Source organism: Andrographis paniculata, unplaced genomic scaffold (genome assembly GCF_009805555.1).
Source record: "Andrographis paniculata isolate CXL003 unplaced genomic scaffold, ASM980555v1 Contig79END, whole genome shotgun sequence".
NCBI lineage: Eukaryota > Viridiplantae > Streptophyta > Magnoliopsida > Lamiales > Acanthaceae > Andrographis > Andrographis paniculata.
The window spans coordinates 818,972-834,487 of NW_026137616.1; the positions used below are offsets into that span (position 1 = coordinate 818,972).

At 42.9% G+C, this 15,516-nt stretch overlaps 5 protein-coding genes across 9 annotated transcripts; 2 read left to right on the plus strand and 3 right to left on the minus strand.

Annotated features, from left to right (window-relative positions):
• The first annotated feature begins 1,972 nt into the window (after positions 1-1,972).
• LOC127240133 (cellulose synthase-like protein D3) lies at positions 1,973-6,890 on the plus strand. Of its 4 annotated transcripts, none has more exons than XM_051258621.1 (4): positions 1,973-2,915; positions 3,154-4,042; positions 4,133-4,940; positions 5,029-6,890. In XM_051258621.1, exons 2-4 carry the CDS (start codon positions 3,165-3,167, stop codon positions 6,775-6,777), a joined length of 3,435 nt encoding a protein of 1,144 aa, XP_051114578.1. In that variant the 5' UTR covers positions 1,973-2,915; positions 3,154-3,164; the 3' UTR covers positions 6,778-6,890. The 4 variants fall into 4 exon arrangements, with proteins under 4 accessions (XP_051114578.1, XP_051114580.1, XP_051114577.1 ...); XM_051258623.1 differs by having other exon boundaries at positions 1,973-2,384; XM_051258620.1 differs by having other exon boundaries at positions 1,974-2,379.
• Positions 6,891-6,981: 91 nt separating this feature from the next.
• LOC127240144 (probable xyloglucan endotransglucosylase/hydrolase protein 30) lies at positions 6,982-8,549 on the minus strand. Its single transcript, XM_051258638.1, has 4 exons — positions 8,078-8,549; positions 7,901-8,001; positions 7,606-7,814; positions 6,982-7,529 (listed from the first exon to the last, which is right to left on the minus strand). The coding sequence occupies exons 1-4, from the start codon at positions 8,289-8,291 to the stop codon at positions 7,007-7,009; spliced, it is 1,047 nt and encodes a 348-aa protein (XP_051114595.1). The 5' UTR covers positions 8,292-8,549; the 3' UTR covers positions 6,982-7,006.
• LOC127240136 (cellulose synthase-like protein G3) lies at positions 8,501-11,299 on the plus strand. Its single transcript, XM_051258627.1, has 6 exons — positions 8,501-9,180; positions 9,253-9,396; positions 9,469-9,600; positions 9,688-10,131; positions 10,204-10,551; positions 10,633-11,299. The coding sequence occupies exons 1-6, from the start codon at positions 8,584-8,586 to the stop codon at positions 11,179-11,181; spliced, it is 2,214 nt and encodes a 737-aa protein (XP_051114584.1). The 5' UTR covers positions 8,501-8,583; the 3' UTR covers positions 11,182-11,299.
• Positions 10,812-12,271, minus strand: LOC127240150 (uncharacterized). The gene is made up of 2 exons (XM_051258647.1): positions 11,820-12,271; positions 10,812-11,161 (listed from the first exon to the last, which is right to left on the minus strand). Exons 1-2 carry the CDS (start codon positions 12,095-12,097, stop codon positions 11,125-11,127), a joined length of 315 nt encoding a protein of 104 aa, XP_051114604.1. The 5' UTR covers positions 12,098-12,271; the 3' UTR covers positions 10,812-11,124.
• A 537-nt stretch (positions 12,272-12,808) lies between these two features.
• LOC127240147 (signal recognition particle 19 kDa protein-like) lies at positions 12,809-15,482 on the minus strand. 2 transcript variants are annotated; one of them, XM_051258642.1, is made up of 5 exons: positions 14,684-15,482; positions 14,382-14,585; positions 13,932-14,031; positions 13,111-13,158; positions 12,809-13,038 (listed from the first exon to the last, which is right to left on the minus strand). In XM_051258642.1, exons 2-5 carry the CDS (start codon positions 14,556-14,558, stop codon positions 12,908-12,910), a joined length of 456 nt encoding a protein of 151 aa, XP_051114599.1. In that variant the 5' UTR covers positions 14,559-14,585; positions 14,684-15,482; the 3' UTR covers positions 12,809-12,907. The 2 variants fall into 2 exon arrangements, with proteins under 2 accessions (XP_051114599.1, XP_051114600.1); XM_051258643.1 differs by lacking the exon at positions 13,111-13,158 and having other exon boundaries at positions 14,684-15,031.
• Positions 15,483-15,516: the final 34 nt, after the last annotated feature.

Consider the following 15,516-nt stretch of genomic DNA (forward strand, 5'->3'; position numbering starts at 1 on the left):
ATGATTCCTCGATCGCCCAATCAAGCAACCAACTGACCTACTGTTTGACCAAATGACCGGCCAATCGATCAGTCGATTAACCGGTCGCTTAATTAAGCGACCAATTAACAGACCTTTCTTCGCCCGACCAATTAACACATATTTCCTCTTGTTCGACCTCTGTGTCTGTCATCTTATCTTTCTTTAGCCCGACCTCATTTTGACCGACTCCCGTATCGACCATCTTATCTTTTTTCCCCCGACTTCCTTTTGTCCGACCTCCGTGTCTGCTCTTTCATCTTTCTTCGCCCGACTTTCTCTTTTGACCGACCTCCGTATCGACCGTCTCATCCTAATCACTTGAGCCGTTTGACTTATATTCAGATTCATTTAGGATCCCACTGCCATTAACAACAGACCCATTGAATTATACACCAGTCCACACCCCTAGGCCAATTCTCGAAAACCGTGCACATTTATTTTTTATTATTCAACAATATAATTTAAATGTATATATGTAATTCATTAAATATGTTTTAAAAGAGTGTTTGTTTGGTTTTATTTTTATCCTCGCCAATATATTTTAACAGCTCTAAATATAAAAATTGCTGGATTATTTTTTATGTATGGGCATTAAGTTTCAATCATACTTATGATGTGTTTACTTATTTAAAATTATTTAAAAAGAGTAAAAATGAAATAAAAATTAATATTATTTATATAAAAGTATTGAATATATATATTTTATTTTTCTTTATGAAAAGTGGAGAAATGAAATTGAAAACATATGCAATTAAGGAAGTTTTTTTAAATGAAAATTTTTCAATATATTTATCCCAAAAAGATTAATTTGAAAAACTTAAAATAAGTACCGTTCCAATAGTGTTCATGGTGTATTTATTTTGCTAAGTTTTTTTAAATTTTACAAAACATTCTATCAAATAATATTATTTTAATATTAAATTCAAATCAATTTTTTTAAACTTAAAATAAAAAACACACAATTTTTTTGTTTGAATGGTGATTTGGACTTAATTTTACGTAAGATAAAAATAATAAATTTATATAAAAAATCACCATAGTTATATAATAAAAAAACGCATCTCAAGCTTTATTATTATTTTTACATATATAATATATTTGATATATATTTCATCATTTATGCTAATTTTATAATTAAAATAATCACATTCAATAAAATTTATTTAAAAATTTAAAAATGAAAATATAAAAAAACCTGAAGGAAACAAATAGCTAGCTGTATGAGTATGACAAAATTTTTTGCAAATTAGAGTATGATCCGGTCCAGTCCGGCCCGGCCGGATAAGAGGTTAGACGAGACCTGACCAAATGTTATCACCCACAAGAACGGTGGGACCCACGAAGGAACGAGAGGGATTCTGCTATCACTTCTAGTTGCCACGTGAGGAGCACGTGGGCCCCCACTGTGTTCAGTGTCATGTCAGATCAGGTCATCATTTCCGCTTTGACCTTCAAAGATTTCACTGGCCTCAACATCCACCTGCCACGTGTCACCGTGGGGAGGATAACGATGGTGCCTATTATCACAATTATGATAAATAAATAAACAAATATTCGAATTCATTGTTAAGACCCGGAATTTAATCTGGGCTTGGATCAATTAGGCCCAAAATTATTACTTTGGTCCAAACCAATGGCTAGAGTCCAATATTGTCGCATTACTCCGAAATAAACGCGTTTCCGCTTTTAGCGTTTTCCCATTTCCGCCGCAATTGATTTGCCTGACTCGGTTACGCGCTTGCGAAGGGCATATTCGTAATCTCAACAGCATTATGTTAATTACAGCTGTAATACTCTGTCTGTTACCAATAGACAAAATAATATACACAAATTACTTATGCCAGTCTTGATTAAGGACCAAGTTATACAATCATTCCACATTCATTTTAGTATGTAAATCTGCTGTCTGTTAACTTGTTAGGATCAATTTAGAACTTGGTATGTTACAATACGTGTATTAATTTTTACAAATAAATACCCCTTAATTTTCCGTATAAAACAAGAGTAAATTGCGAGGCGAGGCGAGCCAATTATGATACATTCAAATATATGTAAAGTAAATAAAATTCATAAATAAAGGCAAAATCTTTTTAGGACAAATTAGCAGATAAAAATTACAAAAAGGAAAAGTTAAAAAAACAGTGTACAAATCCGACCGCGTAAAGGAACCAAACCGCCCCTAAATCCTCGTTTTGCTGTCCCCATTTTCCTCAATCTCCGCCTTCTATCCTCAGTCATCGTTCTTCTTTCCCAGACTACAGAGGACACGGTAATAATAAGCCCTATTCATCGTTCCTTGTTTGAATTTTCGAACCAAGGGGAAAAGCGCATTCAAGTCTGCGAGGATTTTGAGGATAGGTAATGTATGTGTATGTCCTGAAGTTTGATTTCTCTTAGATTGGATTGTCTGTCTGGAGTTTTGTCTGTCGATTTAATTGAAAAATAGGTATGTGTATGTACGATCGCTGTACAGTAGACAGTGATTGGGGTTTGCGATTTGTTAGAAGAGAGTTTGCCGTCCGCCATTTTAATTGTTGTCCGGCTTCGATATTCGATTAATTATTGTTCGGTGTTTTGAATCCTAAAGGCCTATCCGATAACTCCATTTTTTTAAGGTAGAGATGAAGAATCTTGTGGAACAGATTCGATGACTGAGTCTATCACGTCACGGCGGCATTGATATATTACAGTTGTATTTTGGTAATAGCTGCAGACCACATTCGTGTATGTAGTGGTGACCTTAGTTGTGACAACTATTTCTTATTATATATATTTATGTAGTATTTGGTTTTGAAAGTTTCTTACACGTCTCGTGTAGGCTTTTTCTTTGTTTCTATTCGAAGCGCATCTCCCTTTTTTAAGTAGCTGGAGAATGAGGAAGTAGTCGAGACGAGGTGGTCTACATGCATACACCAACCTGCTCCCAAATCTTATTACATATGATTGTGTCTTGATATTGATTACTTACTCGTTTGCACGTTTTCAATTCATATAAAGCCCCGTCTATATCATCATCCATTTTCTCATGAATCATTTGTTTTTTCCAGCATTCCAAACTTAGTCCAGTTTCTGAATCTTTCATCCTTGATGTAATAAGCATAACATATATATACATACAATTTCCTGGTGCAGACATTATTAGTATGGCAGGACGATCTTCGCAGCCGGGAAAGGGCGTTGGCCCGACTGTGACATTTACGAGGAGAACATCGTCGGGGCGATACGTCAACCTGTCGAGGGACAGTATCGACAGCGACATTAATAGCGTCGATTTTCACGAGTATACAGTTCATATACCGCCGACACCCGACAATCAGCCGATGGAGCCTGTATCGACGAGGTTGGAGCAACCTCCGGTGTCGCAGAGAGTGGAAGAGCAGTACGTGTCGAGTTCGTTATTCACGGGAGGGTTCAACAGCGTGACCCGTGCGCATTTGATGGATAAAGTGATCGAGTCCGAGAGCAGCCATCCTCAGATGGCCGGTAAGAAGGGATCGTCCTGCGCCGTCCAAGGTTGCGACGGGAAAGTGATGAGCGATGGGAGGGGCAAAGACATTCTCCCCTGCGAATGTGATTTCAAGATATGCCGCGATTGTTTCCTCGATTCTGTCAAGACGGGCGACGGGATCTGCCCGGGCTGCAAGGAGCCTTACAAAAGCACCGATCTTCCGGAAAATTCTGTGGAGCCGGGACAGCCTTTGCCACTGCCTCCAACTGGCGGGATGTCGAAGATGGAGAGGAGATTGTCTCTGATGAAGTCGGGAAATAGGTCGTCGGTTATTCGGAGCCAGTCTGGGCTCATGAGAAGCCAAACCGGGACGGATTTGGATCACAATCGATGGTTGTTCGAGACAAAGGGTACATACGGATACGGAAATGCTATATGGACTAAAGATGGGGGAGGATTTTCGGATGATAAAAGTGACGAATCGAGCGAGCCTCCGGAGCTTCTGAATTCGAAACCGTGGAGGCCTCTCACCCGTAAACTGAAGATACCTGCTGCTATAATCAGCCCTTACAGGTATATCGATATGTTCTGTGATTTCATTTTCGATGACATTACAAATTTCGGATCGAATCCCTTAATTACTGTGTTGTTTTTCTTGCGCAGGCTTTTGATATTTGTACGTATGGCTGTTCTTGGATTGTTTCTGGCTTGGAGAGTTCGTAACCCGAATCGTGATGCTAGATGGCTATGGTTGATGTCGATTATCTGTGAGATTTGGTTTGCCTTCTCGTGGCTGCTCGATCAGCTTCCGAAGCTCTGCCCTGTCAACCGAGCAACGGATCTTAATGTATTGAAAGAGAAGTTCGAAACTCCCTCCCCCATGAATCCATTGGGGAAATCTGATCTTCCAGGCGTCGACATATTCGTCTCCACCGCCGATCCTGAAAAAGAACCCCCGCTCGTCACTGCCAACACTATTTTATCGATTCTTGCTGCTGATTACCCCGTCGAGAAGCTTTCCTGCTATGTCTCCGATGATGGCGGAGCTCTCCTGACGTTCGAGGCCATGGCAGAAGCTGCAAGTTTTGCCAACCTGTGGGTGCCATTCTGTCGCAAACATGATATTGAGCCAAGAAATCCGGAGTCTTACTTCAGCCTGAAAAGGGATCCCTTTAAGAATAAAGTTCGGCCGGATTTTGTAAAAGATCGAAGGAGGGTGAAGCGCGAGTACGATGAATTCAAGGTTCGGATCAATGGCCTCCCTGATTCGATTCGTCGTCGCTCTGATGCCTATAACGCCCGAGAAGAGATCAAGGCGATGAAGATTCAGCGACAGAACGCAGAGGATGACCTGTTAGAACCGTTGAAGGTTTCCCGAGCAACGTGGATGGCTGATGGAACACACTGGCCCGGAACATGGACTGTACCCGGTCGAGAACATTCCAAGGGCGATCATGCCGGCATCATACAGGTACTTATATTCAATCTTTTGTAATATGTTATCGACATTTCTTCGAATTTGTTGGATTGATTGCGTCTTGTCTGCAAATCGACAATAGGTAATGTTGAAGCCTCCGAGTGACGAATCGCTGCATGGAACTGCCGAGGGAAGTCCTCTCGATTTCACCGAAGTCGACATAAGGCTTCCCTTGCTCGTCTACGTTTCCCGAGAAAAGCGACCCGGGTACGATCATAATAAGAAGGCTGGGGCGATGAATGCGCTGGTTCGAGCCTCCGCGATCATGTCCAACGGGCCCTTCATTCTGAATCTCGACTGCGATCACTATATCTACAACTCGCAGGCGATCCGAGAAGGCATGTGCTTCATGATGGATCGCGGGGGCGATCGCATTTGCTATGTCCAGTTTCCGCAACGGTTCGAGGGAATAGATCCTTCCGATCGATATGCTAATCACAACACCGTGTTCTTCGATGTCAACATGCGCGCTCTCGACGGTCTCCAGGGCCCGGTCTATGTTGGCACCGGATGTCTCTTCCGAAGAACCGCGCTTTACGGCTTCGATCCACCCAGGTCGAAAGAGCACTCCGGTTTCTGCAGCTGTTGCTTTGCTCGTCGCAAAAAAATTTCGTCGGTCACCTCCACCCCGGAGGAACACCGAGCTCTTAGAATGCAGGACGATGAAGAAGATATGAATCCTTCTCTGTTTTCGAAAAGGTTTGGCAACTCGAGCTTCCTTGTCGAGTCTATTCCGGTGGCTGAATTTCAGGGAAGACCGCTTGCCGATCACCCTGCTGTTAAGAACGGTCGTCCGCCTGGCGCCCTGACGATCCCTCGCGAACTTCTTGATGCCACGACTGTTGCGGAGGCGATTAGCGTCATTTCGTGCTGGTACGAGGATAAAACGGATTGGGGGAATCGAGTTGGGTGGATCTACGGTTCGGTGACGGAGGATGTTGTGACGGGGTATCGAATGCATAACCGTGGATGGAAATCGATATACTGTGTCACCAAGAGGGATGCTTTTCGCGGCACGGCGCCGATCAATCTGACGGACAGGCTTCACCAGGTCCTGCGATGGGCGACGGGATCGGTCGAGATCTTCTTCTCGCGCAACAATGCTTTTCTTGCGAGCCCGAGGATGAAGTTCTTACAGAGGGTAGCATACCTGAACGTCGGAATCTACCCGTTCACGTCCCTGTTCTTGATCGTGTACTGCTTTCTCCCGGCGCTGTCACTGTTTTCCGGGCAGTTCATCGTGCAGTCGTTGAATGTGGCGTTCCTGACGTACTTGCTCGTGATTTCGCTGACGCTCTGCGTGCTGGCGATGCTGGAGGTGAAGTGGTCGGGGATCAATCTGGAGGAGTGGTGGCGGAACGAGCAGTTCTGGCTGATCGGCGGCACCAGCGCGCATCTCGCGGCGGTGCTGCAGGGGCTGCTGAAGGTGGTCGCCGGGGTGGAGATCTCGTTCACGCTGACGTCCAAGTCTGCCGGAGATGACATTGACGACGAGTTTGCGGATCTGTACATCTTGAAATGGACGTCTCTGATGATCCCGCCGATCACGATCATTATTGTTAACTTGATCGCCGTGGCGGTGGGTTTCAGCCGGACGATTTACAGCGCAATTCCGCAGTGGAGTCGACTTATCGGAGGCGTGTTCTTTAGCTTCTGGGTTCTGGCGCATCTCTACCCGTTCGCGAAAGGGCTGATGGGGAGGCGCGGGAGGACTCCGACGATCGTCTACGTCTGGTCGGGGCTTATTGCCATCACCATTTCACTGCTCTGGGTCGCGATCTCACCGCCGGCGGGGAATACCCAGATCGGCGGCTCCTTCCAGTTCCCCTGATTTTTTTTGGACATGTTAAGTTCATTCTTCTTCGTTCTTGTTCTTGACCGTTAACGGTTATCTATATAGATACATAAATACGTGCATGAAGAAGAAAGGAACACTTTTTTTTTTGTCTATGGCGAAGCTATGATAATTGATTATTCTTTATATTAATTGTGCTTTGAACTTGTTGCAAATTTATAATTGATTTGAGATATGTATGTGGTCCCTAACTGTAAGTAACTAATTAAATTTCACTAACACTCTTACTCCGACCACGGCGGCCCTTCCCTCGGCGGTGGCGCTCACGGCGGCGTTGAGCTTTAACGCTCCCCCTCACCCTCCCAGTCTCCGTCAACATCTCTCTCTCCGACGGAATAACGACGCACTCCGGTGGCGCCACCGGATACCTAACCCGATCGTAGCAGTAGGAGTAGTACATGTAGTTTTGGCGGAACCATTTCATGGATCTCCGGCCGGCGGGGGTGATTGTGGAGTAGGGACTGGCGGTGAGGGCGGCGATGTCGTTGGTGCAGTTGGAGGAGGGGATCTGGTCGGTGGGATCGACGACGCAGCCGTGGAGGACTACGTCGCGGAACTCCGCAACGAACGGCTCGTAGGTGTAATCGACCTTCTCCTTGCCGCCGTTGGTCGCCCAGGACGAGGCGTCCCATATGGTGGCGTATAAAGACATTGGCTTCGAGGGGTAGTCGCCGCGCATGGCGGCGTTGCGGACGATTTCTCGGATCGGAATTTCGTCGACGTAGAATCTGCATATTGAGATTGAGACAGATGAAGGTGTATCTTTCGAATTCTTACGTTATATATATAAAAAAAACAACGTACATGGTGATTTGGGGAGTCCAGAGAATGGAGTAGCGGTGGGGGAGGGTGGTGGGGTCGAACCACAGGCGGTAGCGTTCCTCGCGGCCGCGGGAGACACTGCCGTTGCCGTACATGTTGGTCTGAAACCGCCATGGCTGCCCCCTTACATTCCCCAAGAACTCCACGTCTAGTTCGTCGTGGTTCTTCTCGAATGTGTCGACGTTCGACGTCTGCATCATCGATGATTATATATATATATATATATAATCGATCACAATATATATACATAGAGAGAAAGAGGGGGGGTGTACATTACATAAAATGCGACGCAGACACCAGCAGTGTGTTGGGAGGGCATTTTGATGTTGGCGCTGAAGAAGCCATAGTCGTAATAATCGGAAGATATAATGCCAGAACCTGCGTAATATATTATTATATCAACCAATAATTATAACTGCGATATGAAATAACAAAATTAAATTAATGGAATTACCAGAGAGGCGATTGAGGAGGAGGCTGACGGAGGAGTGGTCGGGAGAAGGCTGGATGTTGAATTTGCTGAAGAGTGGAGAAAATGCATCACTCACATTCAACGCCGACGACGAAAAGCAGCTGCACAAAACGACAAGAAACAGAGGAGACAACAGCATCAGCAGCAACTTTGTGTATTGTGGAGATGGTGAAATTAATAACAATAATATATCCATTTTAACTTCTCTCTCTCTCTTTCTTTCTGTCTCTGTCCTTATGGTTCAAGATTTGTACGTGTGCACCGCCATGATAGTAGGACTAAGGACTAGGACTAGGACATGCCCCAATCCATCTCAAGAGAGACTCAAAGACTGAGTGATGTAAAATTTAAATTAAAACCCCCATCTTCCCAATTGTCAAAAATGTACTGCAATCATGGCTAAAAAATAATAATCAATCAATTTACCATATATATAATAAATACCATTCCCTGAATCTCAAGATAACACCACACTGACCACAGTAGTGATGGAAAGTAAAGCCAAAGTAAAAAACAATAATCTAATGTTCTACTCATCCCGGCCCCTCCGCCGTCGCCGGAATTTCAACCGCCTATTCGCCGTATTTTACTCCTCCGCCATCGCCGCCCTGCTCTACCACCATGGGAGGACGCTCCTCACCCACCCCACCTCCTTCCTCGTCTCCCTCGGGATCCTCGCTTCCGACCTCATCCTAGCTTTCCAGTGGCTCAACTCCCAGGCCTTCCGGATGAACCCCGTCGCCACCGAACCCTACCCCGAAAAACTCCGGCAGTCTCTGACTCGGGCAGAGGACTTCCCGGCGCTGGACGTGTTCATATGCACGGCCGACCCGCTGAAGGAGCCGCCGATCCAGGTCGCCGGCACAGCGCTGTCGGCGATGGCCTACGACTACCCAGCTGAGAAACTGTCGATCTACGTGTCCGACGACGGATGGTCGGAGCTAACCCTGTTCGCTTTGGCGGAAGCCGCCGAATTCGGCAAGTCTTGGCTGCCGTTCTGCAAGCAGAACCGGGTCACTGCCCGCTGCCCCGAATCTTTCTTCGGGTCGGACCTTTGCTCCACATTTGAAGCCCGGAAAATTAAGGTTAGTACTTCTAACCTTCTAAATAATTGTGGGCCATATATATGTATATATATTTCATATATATATATATAGGAAATGTACGAGAAGATGAAGGAAAGAGTAGAGGAAGTAGCTACTACAAAACGGATACCCCAAGATCATGATCACAAAGCAGCCAAAGCTTTCAGCCATTGGACCCAAGCTTTTACTCAGCACTCTCATCCTCCTCTCATTCAGGTATAGAGAGAGATTTCTGATCTTACCCTACATCATCATCATCATCATAATCTTGTTCTTATTACAAGATAGGTTCTTGCACAAACTAGTGAGGATAAAGATGTTGCAGGGTGTCCCATGCCAAACCTTATCTACTTATCCAGAGAGAAGAGCTCCCTCAGAGCACCTCTCCATCATTTTAAAGCAGGTGCCCTAAATGCTCTGGTAAGACAATATTATTACTACAATTCCAAAATTTGATTCGATCTTTCTCTCAAATTTGCATGTTCTAACACTTGTTTTTGGATTAAGCTTCGAGTTTCGGCAGTTATGACAAATGGGCCGATGATTCTTACATTGGATTGCGACATGATCTCCAATGACCCTTCCACCCCACACAAGATGCTTTGCTACTTCATGGACACTAGATTGAAGCCCAACTTGGGATATGTTCAGTTCCCTGTTTGTTTTGATGGGCTCAACAATGCCGATATTTATTCGTCTGAATTTAAGCGCCCTTTTCACATCAATCCATTGGGTATGAATGGCCTCTCGGGCCCTGACTACTTCGGAACCGGCACGTTTTTTAATCGCCAAGCCTTTCATGGCAATCCATCGGTGAAGATAGTGCCCGAAATCCCAGAATTGGACCCCGACTATGTTGTCGAGAAACCCATCAATGATGAAGTCATTTTGGGCCTGGCCCATGATGTGGCCCGTTGCGATTTTGAGAACCAAACCGAGTGGGGCATCAATGTGAGGCTTTACCAAGCTTTTGTCGAATTTGTGTTTGTGTATGAATTGACTAATTTTGTTCGATTTTTGTAGGTAGGGTTCTTCTACGGTTCACTTGTGGAGGATTATTACACGGGCTATCGGCTACATTGCAAGGGATGGAAGTCCGTGTATTGTAGCCCGAGTCGGGCAGCATTTTTGGCCGAGATGCCTATTTCTCTAAGGGATGTTGTGGCCCAAACCAAGCGATGGTCCGTTGGACTTCTTGAAGTGTCTTTGTCGAAGTATAGCACAATAATCTACGGTCCAAGATATCTCGGCCCATTAATGGCCCATTGTTACTCTTACTATGCTTTCGGGCCAATGTGGTCAATTCCTATATCTATCTATGCCTTCCTCCCTCAAATCACTATGCTCAACAATGTCTCAATCTTCCCTAAGGTAATGTTTTAGTTCTTTGAGTGATGTAAGAAATGAAGATGTATATGTGGCTACTAGAAAGCTAATCTCTTGTCACAATAGGTATCAGAGCCACGGTTCTTCGTGTACGCCTTCCTCTTTTTAGGTGCCTACGGACAAGACTTGATAGAGTTTCTCCTAGCGAAGGGGACGGCAATAAGATGGTGGAACGATCAACGGATGTGGCTCATAAGGGTACTCTCATCCGACTTGTTTGGAACTATAGAGTACACGGGAAACCAATTGGGAATCACTACAAGAGGATTTGATGTGACCAACAAGGTCGATGACAACAACCAAAGGAAAAGATACAATGAAGGGAAATTCGAATTTGGAGTTCCCTCTCCCATGTTTGTGCCGCTGACGGCAGCTGCAATAATAAATCTAGCAGCATGTTCTTGGGGAATATTGCAAGTACTTAGGGGAAAATGGCAGAATGAACTGAATGGACAAATGTTGCTTACATGTTTCGGAGTAGCGAATAGTTGGCCAGTTTATGAAGCAATGGCGTGGAGGACCGACGAAGGAAGAATCCCCACAAGGATTATTTGTACTTCAGCTCTTCTTGCATCGGCTCTCTTTGTAGTAATCTCTGTCATCATAAACATTTAAGAGAGAGTGAGTTCTGCTGTGTATAGCTTATAACATCAATTGGGATCAATGTATATAAATAAAGAAAAGGCGAACTTGGGGGTAATGATATATAAGTATTCATTCTGCTAGTACTGGATTGTCGACATCATAGCAAATTGCTAAAAAGACAATGAAGCTTCTAATCAAGTCAGCTAGATTGACAAACAATGGATAACAATTAAAACAACAGAACAATGTTTTGAATTTAAAGTGTTGTTTTGGTTATAGGCAATAAGAATTGATTTTCTTCTTGTCTGGATGTCCAAATGAATTAAAATAACATCAAAGCCATTGATTTTTGGACTATGAGATTAATTGACTGTAAAGAGGAAAGAATCTCCTCATCACAGAGCTGAAACATAACTGGATGATGATTATCGATAAATATACCAAGCATAACACCGAACTTTGCTCAATCAAAAATATATCTACTAAAACCCTAACTAGCACTGCCAATTTAGTGCAATCAAGCAATCGGTCCCGGAAATTGAAATAATTATCAGCCAACTCACTCCGATAAATTCAAATGCCTGATTTCAAGCCGAAAATGTCGTTCAATTTGTTAATGGAATGCGTTTTGGGAAGGAAAAGACACAAAAAGACAGCGAACTGCTTACTTCTCCGCAGATGAATTAATTTCCGGTAAAGCCTTTGCATCTTGGGAGCTGAAACCGTCATCCTCAGCAATGACCTTGCCGTCTGCGGGGACAAGGCGAGGAATTCCATTCACGATCGGATAAGAAACGCCGACGGAATCGCTGATCAATGAATTTGTTTCCCGGCAGAGCCTTAACGGCTGCTTGGAGAGAGGGCAGACGAGCATATCGGTCAGAGTAGCGTTCAGTCCGGCTCCAGTTGTGGCGCATTTCAGCAGCGATAGGCTTCCTCTAACCATTGTGGTATCTCCCTGCAGCGGCGGAACTAACCTAGGGCAAGGATGTGATTCAGCCCCTCTCTCCGTAGGAAGACGTCGGCGTTTTTACTATGAGAAGCTGAAACCGGAGAGGATCAACACGAAGCCGCACACGGAGAAGAATCCAAAGGGGAATTAAAGACGGGTTTGTTTATTTTGTGAAATTATTTAATGATATATTTACATATATTTTTTATACGAGAGAGTATTATTTTTAAAAAACAAATAAATTATTATTATTATTTTTATATAATTAATATAAAATTAATATTATTTATTTATTTTATTATTTAAATATATTAAAAATTTGTTTGATATTATTAATAATAAAAATATACTCCCTACATTACAAATAACCATCTCATTAAATAACCAATTTTTTCCACAAATACCCTTACTTTACATCACATAATTACTTTTATAATAAAAAAATAAGGGTAAAAATGTCATTTCACTACTTTTACCGCCAAAAATAAATTTATACTTATTTTGTGGACGGAGGGATTATATTTTTTTTAAATATTATAAAGACAATTAGATATAAATCTATCCATTCTTCACTTCACAACTAATCCATGGTTCAAAATTCAGGGACTTCAGCACAGCAGAGAAAGCTTGTATATCCAAAGAAAATATACAATTTCTCGAGTAGCCAGTCCAAGAAGACGCTGATAGGAGAGAAAGTTCAAAATATAAATAGTTCAATCTTGCAAAATATAAATAGATCAAAATATAAATGATTCAGGGCTAATGTAGATAGGTAGATAGATTGGTTTGAAAACTGTCTTTCCACTATCGTTTTTTCTTGCCGCCCTTCCCAGATTTGGAGCCACCAGTAGCTGAGGTGGAGGGGGGTTCTTGCTTCTTGGTTCGACCAGGGTGTCGAGGTACCAACTCTGCAACATGAAGCATTAGCTGCTTCCCTGCAATGGCATCCGATGACAGTTAGACAGGTGTCCGACAATCATTATATACAAGGGCTATGCAAGTCTTACAGCCAAACATGTCAACTCCATAAAACCTAGGATAGGATGTAAGTGAAGCTGCAAAACAAGCAAGCAATTTACAAACATGTGTAAATTGGTTAAACTAACAAACAACCTCCAGCTTTGTTTGCAAACTTTTAGCAGCTAAGAGGATAAATTAATTTTTTCACATTATAAATTTTATAACATTAGATCCAAATCAAATTCTCATGTCAATCCTTTGTAAACAAATGAATGCATTGCTAAAAATGTTAAAGCTCAAATTTGAAAAGTTCGATTTAGTTTAACTCGTTAGCAGCTCAAGATGCAAGAGAGCCAACCATCAATCACAAAATCCGAAAGTATCACACATTACAATAGTAAAGGCATAGCTATAAAGTTCTAATAATGGCAAAGCAATTGCTATTCATTTTCTATACTTTGTATAAACAAAGGCATAGCTATGTTTTCTACTTCCTGATATGGGACAGTCACACTAGATTCAGCACAATGATCATCTACTTTGCTTCATTACCTTCTTTTACCCATATATGTATGCAGAGCTCAGATTTATGAAGAATCGCACATCCACTGGGCCTAGGTGTTAACAGCAAAGATTAAATCAACAATAAGCACTCAAGACACATCTAAGATTCTGAGGATTTATTTTCCAGTGAGAAAGTGTCACTCATAATATGTTGATCTATCATGCATACACTGTATGTCAAATTAGATGTTCGGCACTAACAAAAATGCATAAATTACAAAAAGTAAAGCATCCCAATGCATGCAATCAACAAGACAACAATAAATTACACAGATTACTTGGAAACAAGAACCAAACTGCATACTTGAAGATATGGCAGGGTTGTAGAGACTCCCATCTTCCCTTTTCAACAAAACCCTCACTCTTCCTCTTTGCATAAAGTCTCGGGGATATGCCTTCTCGCTCTAATGTTTATTATACCAACAACATAAAAGAGTTATATATGTGACTGATAAATTGAGGGATCATATTTGAAGTACACACTGTAGGAAAATTAAATAGAGATTAATTTCTCAAGGGTAGTAAAAAAATTCTCAATCTTCAAAAGAGGTGCTTGAAATTCAAGTACTTGGAGGATTAAAGCAGCAGCATCAAAACAATTTCATTTTCCATTTGTTCTGAAGTTTGTTCTTATCTCTTAGAAATTTCTGCATTTCATTCATGCATGTCATAAGGTTGTGCATAAAGATAGTCCCTTGCAAATTCAAATTACGGACAAGACGGTGATAGAGAAACTATAAAGGAAAGGAGTAACCTCAATTGCGGACGGGAGCTTCAGGTGAGTACAGCAATCGTAAATCTCGGCACAAGTAGGGTTTTCACATGCTTTGCTGGCATTGATTCTCCGACCTTCAGCGAGGGTTTTCTTTGTGTTTATGTAAATTGGGTATAAGACGATCCATTTCTTGATATTCTTCACATCCGCATCCATTAAAATTTCAGTAAACAATATCGAAACCTGAAAATCACTCATTCAGTAAAGCAAGATGGGTGTTTTTTGTTCAAGTTTCCGCACACTTCAATCTAATCCCAAAATTAGCATAACTAGGAAATTACCTTCAAATTCCTCCTCCAAACACAATCTTACAATTTGGCAAGGATCAGATAAAATCAGAACAATTGCTCGAGACGGCGACGCAGACACAATCTTTCTCTAATCAATTTGTAAGCCGAAGAACGAGGGATTGCCGATTGCTTCTGTCCCAGATCTCCGGAGACGAGGTGAAGAAGAGAGTAACGACGGAGAATGCGAACGGCTCACCTTTCCTTTCGCCTACAACACCGACGGTGGCGGGGGCTGGAGAAGTGGTGGAGAGGCTGCGCCGGAGAGGATGAAGAGGAGGAGGGGAAGACAGAGGAAGGAAAAAAAGAAAGGTCCAAAGTATGAGAGTAGAGAGAGTGCAATTTTGATAAAGTTTGATGGTCAAAGTGCAATTTAACGAGATACGGGTTTCATCTGCCTCGCCGCCTTTTTCATATTTCTTGGCCTTGCTCCACGCGAAGCATCACCCCACGAAGCATACTCGATCCCTGGTAGCAACTGCTGAAACTGATTGGACTCTGCCGTTGAGATGGCGGAAGTGGCAAGCGCGGTGGTGCACGATGTTTTAGGGAGGCGACTGGATGACTTAGACCTCTACAATTATCCTCCCAATTGTAGAGTATATCATCAACGTCCTCGCCGATGAGGATTTAGATTTCGACCACGACGGGGAAGGTGTATTCGAGGCACTTGGGGGAGCTTCTCGTGGACTCCTGATGCGCAGACGACGATTCTGAACGCCGATCGATATGGGTTGATTGTATTCAAGCTTTGTTTTTTGTTTTTTTATTTTTTCGGTGATTTGGATAGTGGCCAATATATGTTGATGTTGCTCGTCATCGTAGTT

Coding starts and splice junctions, on each gene's coding strand:
- LOC127240136 (XM_051258627.1), top strand. CDS start 8,584: ATGGAAAGTAAAGCCAAAGTAAAAAACAATAATCTAATGTTCTACTCA. Junction 9,181..9,252: donor TTGAAGCCCGGAAAATTAAG/GTTAGTACTTCT, acceptor ATATATATATAG/GAAATGTACGAGAAGATGAA. Junction 9,397..9,468: donor CTCATCCTCCTCTCATTCAG/GTATAGAGAGAG, acceptor ATTACAAGATAG/GTTCTTGCACAAACTAGTGA.
- LOC127240150 (XM_051258647.1), bottom strand. CDS start 12,097: ATGGTTAGAGGAAGCCTATCGCTGCTGAAATGCGCCACAACTGGAGCC. Junction 11,162..11,819: donor ATTAATTCATCTGCGGAGAA/GTAAGCAGTTCG, acceptor TTATGATGACAG/AGATTACTACAAAGAGAGCC.
- LOC127240133 (XM_051258621.1), top strand. CDS start 3,165: ATGGCAGGACGATCTTCGCAGCCGGGAAAGGGCGTTGGCCCGACTGTG. Junction 4,043..4,132: donor GCTATAATCAGCCCTTACAG/GTATATCGATAT, acceptor TTTCTTGCGCAG/GCTTTTGATATTTGTACGTA. Junction 4,941..5,028: donor ATCATGCCGGCATCATACAG/GTACTTATATTC, acceptor AATCGACAATAG/GTAATGTTGAAGCCTCCGAG.
- LOC127240144 (XM_051258638.1), bottom strand. CDS start 8,291: ATGGATATATTATTGTTATTAATTTCACCATCTCCACAATACACAAAG. Junction 8,002..8,077: donor CCTCCTCAATCGCCTCTCTG/GTAATTCCATTA, acceptor TATATTACGCAG/GTTCTGGCATTATATCTTCC. Junction 7,530..7,605: donor TGGACTCCCCAAATCACCAT/GTACGTTGTTTT, acceptor CTCAATATGCAG/ATTCTACGTCGACGAAATTC.
- LOC127240147 (XM_051258642.1), bottom strand. CDS start 14,558: ATGGATGCGGATGTGAAGAATATCAAGAAATGGATCGTCTTATACCCA. Junction 13,159..13,931: donor CAACCCTGCCATATCTTCAA/GTATGCAGTTTG, acceptor CTTGTTTTGCAG/CTTCACTTACATCCTATCCT. Junction 13,039..13,110: donor TGGAGTTGACATGTTTGGCT/GTAAGACTTGCA, acceptor ATGCCATTGCAG/GGAAGCAGCTAATGCTTCAT.